Genomic DNA, 15,850 nt, shown 5'->3' on the forward strand with positions numbered 1-15,850 from the left:
GAGGCCTATCAATTTTCAGTCTACCTGACTGCCCTATTAAAGCCCATTTGACTTCATTTTGAAGTACAATTTTCTCAAAATCACAACAATTGCATTCTCTTCGGCTCCTCACAGGCCCAAGTAAGGCAACTCACCTCCCAGGAAACTACAGCCAGCTCAGATGTCGGGAGAGGGACTCCAGGGACTCCCAGTTTCCACCAGGGTGTTTAATCCTGCTTTGCTGGGCTACGAAATCCAACTTGAGCCAATTCACCTCCTGACCCATCCTGGGAAAGTTTGTAAGGAAAACAGCCCCACGGCTGAGCTAAGATTGTGAGCTGCTTCCACAGTAACCAGCACCACAGAGCTGAGGGGCTGGATAGTGGGTAGGTCACACAGGTGCTGCTCAATTAGTGCCCTCCTCCCTGTCAGGCAGGCCGAGGTGCAATCAGAGGTTATCATCCGCACCTGTGAAAGAGGCAGTGTCAGTCTAACCAGCAGCAGTCATGGGCCTTGATTAGCACGTGTTGAACTGCTGCCCTGTGACTCTGAGGTGCTGCGCCGAGGGGTAAGGTTACTGTTCAGACTGAGCGAAGGCCCAAATCACTCTTTGCTAGTCGGTGTGTGTCTTTTTATAGCGCCTGGGGAACCCAGACAAATAGCAAAGGGCCACGTACGCGGGCTGGGATCTTCTAACGTGCTCAGCACCGGCCTAACTGCGGCTCCCACTGAAATCAACGGTTTGAACCCCCTGGGAACAGACTGAGGCCAGTGCCGGCTGCTGCTGAAAATCCCACCCAGGATTTTTAGTTGTGATCCCTGCAGTAGGCTGACGACAGCTGGAATAACTAGAGATCTACACATCTAGGGCCAGGTCTTCAGCTCTGTTGAGGCCCTCCTATTACCTCCTATGGCACCCTGTTTGATCCCCCGGGGTAGGGCGGCTGGCTTGGGAGCCCCTGCACCCAGCTGATCCTTGCAGCCAGTGGAAAATATTAGGCTTCAGGCTGCTTTATTTTCTGTGGAGACTGGGCTGATGGCGAGCAAGGCCAGGAGCAAGGGAATGTGAAGATGACTCAAAGGCCCCTGGACTTGTTCTGACTGCAGCTCAGGCAGTCCAGGGAACCGAGCTTAAGTCTGTAATACCTAGACTTCCTTGGGCCACAGCTTTGAATGGCTAGAGTTGACACGTCCCCTTCAGCACAGAAGTAGGGGTCTCAGAGGAGACGGATACAAGAACCTAAGAGACTGGGTTTGCCCCCAGCTCGTTTAGCCCTCGTATCTGCAGCAGGCTTGGACCCCCTTCCCCTGGAGCAGTAGCTGCGTCGCACTGGGAAAGGAAGGGATTCCTCCCTGGGATGTGGGAAGAAAGGGGCCCCAGAGGAGATCTCCCCCTTCCAGGAGGAGAGAAAGCTCAAGCAGAGGCCAGTGCAACTCATTCATCTCCTCTTCAAAAGCAGGGCTAAGCGCTGTCCAGCAGGTACTCTTCAAAGGGGCGATAGCTCAGCCCACAGCAAAACTGCTCCACAGCTTTGTTCATGCCACCCAGATGTACACAGTTCAGCCTCGGTCACTTGGTTAGAGCAAGGTGCATGAGTCATGGTACAAGGGCTAATACAAGCTGACAGCACAGGTGAAATAGGACCCTGGGCTTAGGGTGACAAGACAGCAAGTGTGAAAAATTAGCACAGGGGTGTGTGTGTGTGTGTGTGGGGGGGGGGGTAATAGGAGCCTATACAAGAAAGAGATCCAAAAATTGGGACTGTCCCTATAAAATCAGGACATCTGGTCACCCCACTTGGGCCCCAGACAGAGGTGATCGTATTAATGTCTCTTGAGCAAACACTTCTACATCAGAAGTCTCCAAAAAGTAAGAAAGTAGCACTTTTATTAAGTGGGAAGCACTGTGAGCCAGAGGATTACACAGACAGGGCATCATAAAACCAGGGTTTTGAAGCTGAGTCTGTGAGCGTAGTAAGCCACTTCACCCCAACTTCCTCTGCCTAAGTTTCTCCAGCCACAAAACAGGGACCATGATGCTTAGACAGCTTGGTAAAGTCGTTCGAGCTCTATAGCTGAACAGTACTCTAAGGCCAAAGCATTATTAAAGATATGCAGCACACATTAACAAGTGCAAGGTGCATAATTCCACCTCGCTCTTCTACAGCGCTTCCCCTCCGTAGGTCTCAAAGCACTGAAGTCAGTATCATCACCCCCATTTTACAGATGGGGAAACTGAGGCACAGAGCAGTGTAGTGACTTGCCTAAGGTCATGCAGCTGGTCAGTGGCAGAGCCAGCAATAGGTCCCAAGTCTCCTGAGTCCCAGTCCTGTGCACTATGTACTCGGCCCAGCAGAGCCCGGGGACAAGAGATCACAATTGCTATTACTTTGGTTTGAATTGTAATCCAGATTTAGATACCTACATGTTTTTTCAGAGGCGCTGCATGGAAGCTGCAGGTCAGGTCTCAGCACATCTGGAAAAACTGCCTAATTTCAGGTCCCCACATTTGAAGAGTTTAAATCCTTTCATAGAGCATTCAACCCTTCCGTCTTAGTTTATTTGCTCGTCCTCTTAGGCCCATCTACGAACAGTCTTTATGAACTCTGCAGCCCAGGCCCCTAAACCAATCTGAACATCAGCAAGTGCAAACGGATCTGTTGATGTGCAAATGGGAGGAGAGTGTTTCTATGAAACTGTGCCATGACAGGGAGGCAGAAGGCATTTGCTAAAAAAGGCCCTGTTGTAAAGAGAGACGTGGTCCTTGTCTTCAGTTTTCACAAAAGTATCAAAATATTGGGGGGTAAAATATTTGATTATGGAAACATCCTGGCTGGTGGCAGATGGTGCTTCTCATTCACCGGTGGAACAGCTTGCTAATGTTTGCTGTAATCCAATTGGAAACGTGGTTTTGGCATGATTTCCAGATGAGCAAGCGTTGCAGGATTTCTCACTGCACTTAGTGAAGCTTTTTATAAAACGTTCATAGCCTGGACACAGCATCGGGGTTAACTTGTTACAAAATGAATCCCTTCTGGAGCCGGCTTCCCCACAACCCCATTCTTCTACCTGTCCCGCTCCAGGGGGAGCCCTGTTGAATATCAAGAGCAGTGGAATATGCTCATCTGATGCTTAATCCAGTATGTGCCAGGAGGCGGCAGCCTTGGGGCCTACATTAAAATTCTCCCTTTCTTATGTACTGAAACAAACCATCCTTACAATAGACCAGATTAAACCATGGGTCACGTATTTTTCAAATGCTTCCCAAGAAATACAGCCCCCACCCGCCGCTCCCCTTCCAAGGTTACACAAATGTATTATACTGTGATGTTTGCAGACCAAGGCTATTTTTCAGGAAGCATAAGCACTGCCAGGAAATTCACTGAGTAAACTTGCTTGTTTGCCAGATGGTATTGCTTCCTCCTTTGGTTACAAAAGTATGTTTGTTTAAAGGGAAAACAAATGAATACGTGTCCTAGAGCCTTGCTTCCGTCACTCCGCCAGCCTAGGGATAAAGGATTTAGCAAGGGTTGAGGGAGAAGATCTTTTTGTTACAACAGTGGCCAGCATAGCACTAGACAAGATAGGTGTTAGTGCTACACTTGACTCATACACCACCTAGGCATCCCCCAGCACGCTAGCTCTAGGAAACCTAATTCTTTTAGGGCCTTGAGTGTTCCTGCTACAGTTAGCAGACCTTCCTCTTCATGAGGCTGATGATGGCCCGGCCCTTTAACATTGTTTAAAACAATACCGGGGCTTTACATTCGCTGATAGCTTACGTGCAGAATAAGCCAGAGCAAGACAGCTTTTTTGTGCCCCACTCAAGCAAGATGGGCTTTCCTGTGCTCGTCAAACATTCAGTGCCTGGGCTTTGGTTGATTGGATGGAGTCCCTTTTACCCTCCACTGTTGCCCTAGGGTGATGCCCAGCTGAAACATGAGGTGCTGTTCAGTCTTCCTCTGTGCCAGAGACAGAAAAGAGGGTGTTGCAACTGGTTCCAGGCAGGCTGAACAAGTTCTTTGCTCCATACCCTTATATATCAACAGTAACCAACTGACACAGCCATTTACATCCTTCCCTCAAGTTCCCCGGAGCCATGCTGGGGGCAAGGTCTCACTCAGTTCAATAATTTAGGCCGTGCCTATGGCAAGGAGGCCTCTCTTAGGCATTCAGTTACGTAAGCTGCTCACAGCATAGCAGTGGAGATTACTGCAGGGAAAGAGAACAAGCCACTGTCTGATTTACAAGGCGGAGATGGAGGAGAAACAACCAAGAGCGTATCAAAATACACAGGCTTGGCCTTGGAACTCGAAGGCCAGACTCCGGTTCTAGGGGCCCGTCAAAGGGAGGGACACTACTGATGCCTGGTCGACACACAGGAATGACAGCAATTGAACTAAATAAGTGCAATTTGGGTGTGTAGATCAGCCCAGAGAGCCCATCTGCCAGCTCTCAAAACCGGAGCCCCACAAGTCAGCAAGAGACCTGCAGATGGTTTTAACTGCAGTTCTGGGAGTATAAAGCATGCAAACCGGCTCAAAGAGACATCTGTTCCTCACGGAATCAAGACAAGCTCTTGGTTAAAGCTTCAGTGCAATGGAAGTAATTCAACAGATTTTAAACTGTGACACATTGTGACAGAAGTTACTGTGCAGGGAGTCAACATTACCCATATAAAGGATCATTTAAAGGAGGACTTTATTTTATGCCAAAAGTTTCTCTCTTTTCCCTTTCCGGCAAAAGAAAAAGCTCCCCTCTTCTCACCCTCATCATCACAACTAACTGATTATCCTCAAATCCTCAAAATTTCACTCCTTGGCTCAGAACGCTTCCTTTAGATTTTTAGTCAGATCAGCATTTCCCCATCCTCCACCTCCAATATTAGCCTCACTTATAATGGCATAGGACAGTGGTTCTCAAACTTCTCTGAACACACTCCCCTTCTGTTAGTCTGTAGTACTTTATGCCCCCGCCTTCCCGCCACACAAAGTACATATACCGATTGAAAGAAGAAAAAAAACCCAATATGCAACTCTCACTAAATGTTAAAAACGGTAAGGCCTTGATTCAAACACAGCCAACGATCCATTGTAATACGAGCAAAAGCAAAACCACGATTGTGGTCGATGCTTATAATTAAATGTGCACGCTGTGTCATAGCAAAACGGGTTAACGTACAGATGGCAATGACTTTGTATAATGCTATGCAAGCTTAACAGAAATCAGTCAAAATGGACAGCGCCATCTGAGGACTTGGAGGAATTAACTTTGCTAGTTATTCATCGTTGTGGGTAAAATGTGTGCATTAATTCCCCCACCCCAGCCCCAAGCTTCTCACATTCCCCCCAGAATTCATTCCGTGCTACCTCCAGAGGGGCCCCCCAGTTTGAAAGCCTCTGGCATAAGACAAGTGATACGGAAAGAGTATAGCAAAAAGCTGCAAAAATGTTTATAGATGTACAAAAACTTAGAGGCAAACATGGGTGACGGGACTAGACAAAGTGCTCACGAATGGTATCGTTTGGATGTCGAGGTTTTCACTGCCGTTCTTGCCCGCCAAACAGCACACCCATGCGCTCGTGGTATGGCTTGAGAACCAGAAAGCGAAAGTGACAAGAGGGAAAACGACCATTTTGGCTTCACTGTCCCTGCTGTTAGAGATCTGAAAAGGAAGCAATCTACAGTGCTACAGGAAAACATAGCCAAGGAGATTAACTTTTAAAGGGAAACTGTCAAGACAAAAATATTCTTACTGAGGCGTGAAATTGTCCTGTTTTGCACTAACTATCTCAAAGGTAACTAAAGCTACTTGCTGCCCCTGCCCCCACCAGGCATTTCTCATCTTAGCCCTCGTTACCTTTTCAGTGCAGAAATCTGTACTGCGTGGCTGAAGCTTGCCGATCTACCTTTAACTGCACAGCAGGACACCGGAGCTTCAAGCACAAGGAGAAATATCTGGGTTAGATGGGTTTAAGTGTCATGAGTGCTGCATTTTATCATGCTGGACATCAAAACAGCTGTCTCCCCTCCTGCACGACACACGTTTTTACTTATTTTTTTTTAAAGCCTAACCTGAAGTGTTTATTGGAGCATACGCACAAGACAGGGTTTGAAATTCCAGACCACTGTGCACTGTCAAAACAAATTCCCTTGTGTTGCACACAACCTAAAGAGAGATGATTTATGAAACGTCCACAAGGAATTGGTAAAAAAAAAGACAACGGAATAAATTTTTTTTTTTATTCTGCAAAGCAATATGCATATCTTACAAACACAAAATTAATATAGGAGAGAAGTGTCATTACCAAATCAGCTATTACCCATCATGCAACAATACAAGTGAAATGTTTTTTAAAAAATACCATCTTAACCCTACATCACCTGCAGAGGAAGGCTGTAAACCAAGGCTCAGACTTTCTATGTAATGCCAAAGAAAAATGCAACAGAAATGGCAGCTTTCTAACAACAAGAAAACACTTACAAATAGAATCAAAACTGATTCAAGTCATAGTTAAAAAGAAAAAGAAAACAAAAAGGAAAGATCAATATGATCCGAACAACCACTTTAATATTAAGTTTTTACCCTTCTGCTTGGCTGCATTTAATTTTTGTACATTGGGCCTAGGTACAATCCAACACTTGTAAGTATGACAAAGTCTCAGCCTACTGGGTGACTATGTGCTGCAATACCTAGGTACAAAGGGGTAAGTTAAGAATGAAAAATATGCCCTTAATGCTAATCTCCTTGCATTTGTGGGTTGCAATCTGAGCTTAATGTTTATTGCAGTGCAGTTGTTTGTGGGGTTTGACTATGTATTTTTTAAGCTGGTCCCTCTAATTACCGAAAACATCTCCTATAAAAACCTGTTCCCCCAACACACCCAATTGTGTTTTACTGTCTAGGTAGTTCTGTTTGGGGCTTTGGGGGTTTGACATTAGCTTGCTGAACAAGAGCATGGATTTTGGATTTATTTAAAGTATCTTTACATGATGATGTAAGCATTCTCGGGGCATTTTTTGGTACTTACTGTACCAGCACCAACCTCCTTCCACAGTTATCGGTTCTGAACCATCCCCTAATCAGTTTCAAAGATGACTACTAAATAAAAGGAGGGGAATGCGTAAGTTAGGAGTAGAAGAATAGATTTTCACTTTAAGCTTTCTCCATATTTTTATTCAGTAAATTTACTGCTTCGTTGGTGGCGTTTTACCAGTGAACAGTAGCTTCAACTGAAGTTTAGAAGCCTTAGTTATTTCATTTCTGGATTTCAAAATAAATGGCTGTCTCAAGTTTAATCTTAAGGTATCTGGAGAAAACACATTTTAGTGAAATAACCCATACACTGTGTAAAGCAATCACAATTATATGAGGAACTATTTTCTGAAGAAAAGTGATTGTTTTGCTTCAAACATTCTGAAGAAACATATGAATCTTCAATACATTAAAGTCCTAAATCAATTTTATACAATATATAAAATGGTCTTCAGAACACAACAATGTGCACTCAACAGTGTCTAGACACAAAGGATTTTATGCCAACATATCAGCGATTACAATCTTTGAATTGGATTTATGGTTTCGTGTATCACATGGCAGTGTGAAACTTATCAAAGAAAAATGTACACACACATTTATAATTGCGCTACCTGACAGGAAAGCTGAAAGACGACATGAAGGGTCATTAAGGCAACCAGTGAGATTTTAAAAGCCGTGGTGGAAGTGTCTATAGGAAACTTCTGTCTTACGAGAATTAAAAAGCTAACTGGAGGACAGGCTGGAAGGAGACTGAATAAGCCAGAAATGGGAAAAAACCCACAGAACAAAAGTACTCAAAATCAAGTCTGCTCTGATTTTAAGAATGGACAAAGACCAATATGCATTTCTCAGGCAAGGTTTCCCTCAATTTACTCACAACAGGATTAGCCCACTAGTTGTCCCTTTCCCCTCAGTAGACAATAGTAGATAAAAATTGGACAAAGCTAATAAAAACATGTCATTTTCAGCTGCCCTTTAGAGATGCGTGGAAGGTCCAACATGAAGCACTTACAACGGTCTTTAAGTTACTGTATCTTCCTTTTCCCTTTGTTGTTTGCACTTGACCAGGCTACTTGGAGCCACAGCTGGCTATTAATAGAATGCATCTTTTTTTTTAAATCCACTTTTTAGACAGGCTATAAAAAGCTATTTTATTCCAAGGAAGTTCCTGGTTTAAAACCTGTGGAGGGAAGGCAAAGTAAGTGGAAAGCTTTGCATACAACCCCAATACTGATCAATGCTCTGCCATTCCAGCAGGCCACATGAAAAGTGAAACTTAGCACTTTGCAATAGAAAGGATTTTAAAACAAGACTTTGCCTTTTTTATTAAATTCTGGATAAAAGCACAAGTTTGTCCTAACTACAGCAGTATTAAAATGTGAATATGTATTTCTCCTAAAAAAAATAATCTAGAAATGTTGATATCTTTTCTTGCAAGCAAGGAGAAAATGGAAAAAAGTATTAAGCCACATACACACACTGAATTTATGTAGTAGATCAGTGGCTTTGGAAATGCAATATTATATCAAAGATGCATACTGTTTCAAACACACTGTACATACCATTGGGCAAAAACAAAGGGTTTGTATTGTTTGAGACATTTGGAAAGGCATCTTAACCTGCCCAGATGCAGCTAGACAAAAATATCTTGCTCTGACTATGTGATCCTTATCACTAAACATATCTATTATCTACACAAACATTCAGCTATGTCCACAGGTAAAGGTTTAAAGATTCTCGCCGCACTATGCGGAACAAGTGCATCATCTGAATATACTTTTATAAATATGTACAAATCAATTACAGGCACTTGAAATGTCTTTGGTTGGAATAAACCAACATTGCAAGATAATGTATTCACAAAGTCTTAAGACCCAGTCTGGGTTCAGCAGGCAATGATTATGGTTCTCAGCCATTTTCAGTAAAAGGAGGAGATGGATTATGCTTCTGACAAAGCAACCTAGAAGTAAAACAAAAAAAACATTACAGAATTAAGAGCTTGTGTATAATCGAAATCAATTCTATTTGCACATTACTTATCTGTATGCAGCTAGGATGTCTGTCATTGCTATTCTGAGGACTCCGCGTTGGAAAGACCAAAATATATCTGAAGATATTTTGTAATTGGTATTTATCAAATATTCAAAGACATTCAGCTCTTGGTAGGAAGTTTCCCTAATAATGAAGGATAGTACACTGTAGCCTCTTGTTACATAGTTAAATACATCTATATTTAATCCATTAAGCAAAGTGTATGTGTGTGTGTGTGCACGTGTATATATCTAATTAGTCTGCCCTTAAACCAACATCAGCATTAATTTTCTTTAATGCTGATTACAACCATTAGAACTAGCTGTGATAGCAATATTTTAATAAATGTATTCTGTCTTCTTGTAATAAGAGACTTTAAGACTATTTCAAGCTGTGTAAGCCAAACTTTATATGAGCCAAAGTGCAAATAATATACCATGTTGTAAATAACATGTAATGTCAGGTAAACTGTAGTGATATTAAAAAACCCAAATCACTTCTGCATTTACTGAATTACAACGAATACCCTACATTTACAGAATAAGAATCTATGATTGAAGGATCTACCAGCACTACATACATACGTACTTGTTAAACTTCTGAGCACCTGCAGGGCATAGAGGACTATTGTACGCCTTTCAAACAGCAGGCAAAACAGAGGCACAAAGCAGTTAAGTGATTTGTTCAAGGTCTTAGTGCCAGTGGCTGAGACACAAGAGACTCCAGTAGTCATGATTCTCAATCCTCTGCTTTAGCCACAGATTATACTACCCTACTCTTCATCAAGGTATTTAATTTCTGAGTGGAATCTTCTACCTTGTTTCTCCACAACCTCCAGGGGCTGGATATAAAGGCAGATAACAAGTCACTTTTACAGTGCCATTATTTACTGTCCTCCAATGAGATACTAGGTTGGGAGAGACGTGAATCATCACTGTATACCAAAAATAATGTAAACTTTGTATATAAAGGGATCTTTTCTAATTTCTCCTCCCCCTTATCAATGCTGTATGTATTATCTTAGGTAAACTTACTTTTTCAGGGCAGAATTCTGTATTGCTTTGCCTCAGTTTGCTTGGTCTACCTTTAATAACTGCATAGCAGAACATTGTAATCACCATCACAAAAAGAAAATAACTGGTATGCATGAGATGCAAGTTTATTAGCGAGCGATCATCCTGCACAGAGAAATAAAACCATTTACTGATGCTGTACATAGAGAAGGCGTTCGACATTCAAGCAATGTTTAGCAGATTAGCAAAGAAGCCACTTTCGTAACCTTGTTTTTTCTCAATACAAAGGATATCCTCTACATTGCTAATGCAGAACTTCTTAAAGTTGAAGGTAGTAAGGGAGCTTTAAGTTTTGGCAGTGAAGGATAACTTACACATTTTTCTAACAATATTTAATTTGCACCAGTGACTGCATTTTAAAAACATTCATTACGCTACTCTTGCACTTTATATATATATATATAAAACAGTAGCACCTTTAATCAGAGGATTTCAAATTACAAATCTTAATTAATGAAGTTGTGAGGCACATTGAGATATACGGGGATCACCACACCCACCATTGAAATGCAGCCACCTCTGACATAGCTACGGAAACTATTTAAGCAAGACAAGGTGGGTGACGTACTCTCTTTTATTGGACCAACTACTGGAGGTGAAAGACAAGCTACACTGAGCTCTTCTGCAGATCTGGGAAAGGTACTCGGGGTCTCACAGCTAAATACAAGGTGAAAGATTGTTTAGCATAAAAAGTTAAGATGTATTCTAAGAGACCATTCAAGGTGAAGTGGCCTGCTAACACGCCTGCAATCATTGGACAAAAAGGGGTTCGTGGATTGCACATTGTAATAAGCTAGAAATCCAGTGTCTTTATTAAGACCATGATTTTCTAGTGTCTAGCTAAGATATGAATTTAAGCTCCCAGGCTTGTCTTTTGAAGGTGTTGTGCAGGTTTCCCAGACCTGAAGAAAAGCTCTGTGTAGCTTGAAAACTTCTCTCTCTCACCAACAGAAGTTGGTCTAACAAAAGCTATCTCCTCACCCACCTTGTCGCTCTAATATCTTGGGACCAACCCAGCTACAACAACACTGCAAGCAACTATTTATGAAAGCAGTGCTATGCAATTATTTTAGATCAGCAAGAGAAGATTATCTTTTTCAGTTAAATTGACAGGAGGTATTCAGCCAGTGGAACACAGAAAGAGCATGGACACTTACATCTGGAACTATGACAGTTAGTTTGGGATTTAAAGCATGATAGACTTTTCCAATGGCTCCTTTGTAACACCAGAAAGGGTTATAATCTTGTGCATATTTTGTATTTGAGTCCCTGGCTGTAGTGAAGATCTTGTACCAGAGGGTAGCATTGCTGTACGTCTCAGGAACACAATGTGGTGGTTGACTGAGGATAAAAAAAACAAACAAACAAACAAGCAGATGAATTGCCATTTTCAGTGTCCTGTATGGCTGACTCTCAGAACATAGTAAGGGTCATTCTCTCTTTGAACAGTGTAAGCAGTGTATTGTTTTATTCAGGATCATCCATAGTGTAATGGCAAATACTAAAGGAAAATAAAGTCTAAAACCTATAGTAACACTAAACTTTCATTGCAATCCATTCCAAAAAGTCAACCCCCCATCATTTAACGAGAAGAGTATGTACTAGGTTTCAAAAATCTTCTGATATTTTTAATACAGCTTTCAGGTGAACGTACCCCAATCTCTAGAAGGCAAGGGGGATAAAGAACAATAACTTGGTGTGCCCGATCCATAGGTGTGGAGAGAAGACAAGGGGAAAGTCTGTTACCATCAGGAACCAACTAGTGTGGCCCTTACCCCACCCAACACTCCGCCTGCTTTGGATTTTACAGTTTTGAGGGTGTGATTTTGTTAACTGAAGGATTCTATCCAAAGAACAGATACAGCGGAGGCAGCGGTAATGTAAGCTTCCCCATACTGACCTGGCAATGCCACCTCTATGCAAGAGAGGCATTCACTAACCAACACCCATTCAGCCTTGTCCTCTTGACACAGTTGTCGAAGAAAGTGGGGGGGGAAGTCAATCATGATACTTTTTGTGAACACTCTTCTACTGCTGAAGAGACTGACACCAAACTTGTTTGATATAGACCAGTTGCCAGAAAGAATCAACTTTCTGTCACCAATGATCTGAGCTTTGATCAAGCTACCAACTTAGAGATAATAAATACCACCACCACCTAGCTTTTATATAGCACGTAAAGGATCTATATGCCATACCAATCCCCTGGACCAGCTGTTTCCCCACAGTATATCACTTTAGCCATATTCATTGTTCCATTTAAAGCTATTACAGTTTAAAGAAAGGTTTTCAGAACACATTTCTCTCTCTTACAACATCCGCCGTTTGCTTATGCTGCAGACAACCAGCATCATTTCTGAGACGCTTTAAAGTAGACATGACTCAAGCTAAGCTGGCTCTGAACTGGAGAGAGAAACTGGCCATTTTCAGCAAGTTAGGGATGCAGAAGTCCAGAAAACCCTTGAATGCTTTTGCACTTTTAAAACCAAAGTGATAATATTTTGAAACAAAGGGGGAGGGGGGGGGGGGAAAAAAATCGATATTAGGACATCAAGTACTAAAATGAAACTTTGCAGGTGAACACAACTAGGAACACAGGAACTGCCATACCAGATCAGACCGGTAATCTATCCAGTCCTGTATCCTCCCTCTGACAGTGGCTAGAACCAGACAGTTCAGAGAATGGAGTAAGAACCCTGCAGTAGACATATGTGGAATAATCTGACCCCAAATAGGTCTCACCCTGGTCTCTAGTAGTTAGAAACTGGTTTAAACTTGAAGCACAAGGTGTAAATATCCCTTCCAAAATGAGAGTCATGTTTAAACAGTTGTAACTTAGATGCACAGGGCTTTATCAGGATAGTTTGAAGACTAGGAGTTCTATAATTCCTGTCCACATTCCCTGGATTGTGGCTAGAACTCCATCAGCACACAATAACATGTGGAGAAAGAGCGAGCGAGCGCACGCAAGATGTAGCTGAACAACGTCCAGGGAAACTCTACGGTGTTAGTAAAGACGGCAAATGTCTTTTAAAAACAAACTGGACTTTATACTACTAAAAAGAGAATGTATCACTTACTTCCAAAGTCAAAGTTAGAGCATCATGGGGGGCATAAGAAAAGCATCCAAAGCATTAAGAGAGCAGTGGGTACATCTGAGGTAACCAGCCTAAGAACAAATAATTAGAAAAGCACTTACATTGTGACAGGAAACACATTGCTGGCTGCTGTGACAGTCATACAGGTTGTGAATACCACCTGCTCACAGTGACCATGGAGAACACAGTCATCTGAATTCCAAGCAGCAGGCAGGGTGAAGGTAATATTTATCTCCTCATGGGATTCTCTGCCTTTTAGAGAGAAAGAAATTGTTGGTATGCTGAGAGCAGTAACAGCAACAAGTATTAGGAACAGGCATGTGGTCGATTGCACTTTTGTGGAGACACAGCTTTGTGCTATCATTGTGGGAAGCAATGAAATACCTGGAAAATTACAGACTCCCATCCCCCCCCAAACCACCCAGTTATTAGCACTGATGACATTTTGGACCTGGTCCCATGACCATTGGGCTTTTACAAGCTTCTGAATTTAGAAAACCTCTCTATAATTGTGCATCATCTGGGCCATTGTCTGCAACAATTTGATCAGTAATTACATCTTAGAATTTTAGCCCTTTCCCCCCTAAAACCTTAGTTCATCATCTGCTTTTTCTGCAGTCTGATTTTTACTATAGAGAAATCCATGCAGATATAACTGCTGAAAAGTGCCTTAATATGCACAACCTTATCAATAGATAAAACTATAAGAGACAAGACTAAACCACTGGGTTCTCGAAATGATAAACTTAAGGTCCCCAGGGATAAACCGGATTTGATATGCAGATTAAAACCAGGTAGTCTGATCAACAGAAATTACATTATACTGTTCAGGAAAGACTACAGAAATTTGCTGTAAGCAACAGAGGTTTTCAGTTGTGGCATATGTTTGCTATAGGATATTTCAGGTGCAAGCCACCCTGATGTTATAGCACCACTGCAAAATTAAAACATGCTGAACTTTCACTTTAAATAGTTACTGTAAACCACTTCTACCAAGTCTCCACAACCCACTGACTTGTCCCTCTGGCCAGGCAAGCCAACAGAATAGGTTAGGACTCATCATCTTAGCATCACTAGAAAGTTTTACAACTGTTGCTTCTTTTCAGCAGCTTTATCCTGAACGAGTTTGTATTTTAGATCTTAAATCAACAAGAGGTTTTCAGTTAATGTACAGCTGGATGATTAATGCAGAAGGATTCACCACCACCAAAACTGACTGACTGATCAGCAGCACTGCTGCATAAGCATGTAGCAGCTTTTCAAGATCAGAAATTTGTTTTGAAAATACTTTCAGATGAAAGCAACTGGGCTGATGGATCTTTTTTAGACTCCAAAGTAACGTACGTGTATGACTGTACATACATCTTCCCTATTACCCCAAATAAGGGAAAAGTTACTCTTTGCCAAAAAGAAATCTCACAGGCTCATTATTGTGAAGTACTGACAATAATTTTAGCAATGCACATAATGTCTAAGCAAATGATTTGTCTCTTTAGTGACTAGGAATATAAAAATCTAGCTTTTTCAGACATTTGTAATATTAGGAGTGTAATTATTATTCACTCTTGGAACAATCAAATTTTGCATACCTGAGAGTCCAATCTGATGCCCCAAAATTGTGGAACTTAGATGTGTGACATTACGGGAATACCCGCCAAATGGTTTGAGTGGGTCCAGTGTCAGAGTGATTGTCACAGAGATGTTTACTGGACCAGAGTCCTCAAGAGTCTGTGGCGATTGTGTAGAAGATCTGGCTTGTCCGCTAGTCACTGTACTTTCTGGAGTTGTGGTATCATTGATGAGATGTTTTAAGGTTTCATTCTCTGATGTACAGAAGTCCAAATCATTAAACCTCAGGAGGAAAGTATTCCAGTCCTTTAAAAAGTGAGACAAAAATCTAGATTAGATGACACATTAGATTAGCAAAATTATTCTGTCACTTCTTCAAAAAGCAGTTCAGATTTTCAATATCTAGTTTTTAATATATATTATTCCATGTCACCAAGACAAACTCAATCATTGAAGTTTGAATCACTTACCTTCCATTGAAATAAGTGGCAACACTCTCAATAGGAGAAATATCTGGTGCTTGTGTTTGTTTTTATAAATCAAATGCCAATTCTGATTCCCACTTCACCCCCACTGATCAAATACTCATTTTCAAAGCTATAAAGAGCATGGTAAAATAACACTCTCCTCAGAGCTACAAATGAAATTAATAATGTTGGTGTACTTACACTAACTTTGTCTAGTGAGGAGCCCTAGTCTCATACAGGTAACTCCCAACGAAGTTTAGCTCAGATACTTTTATCAAAATGCACTCAAACTATGGAAGAGTTTTGCAAGGTAAGTTATAACAAAGATCAGTAGAATTTTCATGAATCAAGCCATTTGTCAGAACAGAATCAGGGTGGGAGTTGGAGGGGGGAGCGTTACAAACACAATCTCCTAATGACAGAACATTAATGTTCCCCCTCTCTGTCAAATTGTATCAAGATTCAAGTATCAGGGGGTAGCCGTGTTAGTCTGTATCTACAAAAACAACAAAGAGTCTGGTGGCACCTTAAAGACTAACAGATTTATTTGGGCATAAGCTTTCGTGAGTAAAAACCTCACGTCTTCGGATGCAT

The 15,850-nt window shown here is 41.8% G+C and overlaps 1 protein-coding gene across 1 annotated transcript in view; it reads right to left on the reverse strand.

The window, feature by feature from the left end:
• Positions 1–6,205: 6,205 nt before the first annotated feature.
• The window catches only part of TMEM248 (transmembrane protein 248), a 22,737-nt gene continuing 13,092 nt past the window's right edge, over positions 6,206–15,850 (reverse strand). Inside the window, exons 3-7 of the mRNA XM_034752557.1 lie at positions 14,810–15,095; positions 13,322–13,472; positions 11,280–11,463; positions 10,084–10,227; positions 6,206–8,978 (exon numbers count right to left, since the gene is read on the reverse strand). Of these exons, the coding sequence (XP_034608448.1) occupies positions 8,958–8,978; positions 10,084–10,227; positions 11,280–11,463; positions 13,322–13,472; positions 14,810–15,095 (786 nt within the window). The 3' untranslated portion in view covers positions 6,206–8,957. The remainder of the gene's footprint in view (positions 8,979–10,083; positions 10,228–11,279; positions 11,464–13,321; positions 13,473–14,809; positions 15,096–15,850) is intronic.

The sequence above is a fragment of the Trachemys scripta genome, chromosome 18 (assembly GCF_013100865.1).
Source record: "Trachemys scripta elegans isolate TJP31775 chromosome 18, CAS_Tse_1.0, whole genome shotgun sequence".
In the NCBI taxonomy this organism is placed as follows: Eukaryota; Metazoa; Chordata; order Testudines; family Emydidae; genus Trachemys; species Trachemys scripta.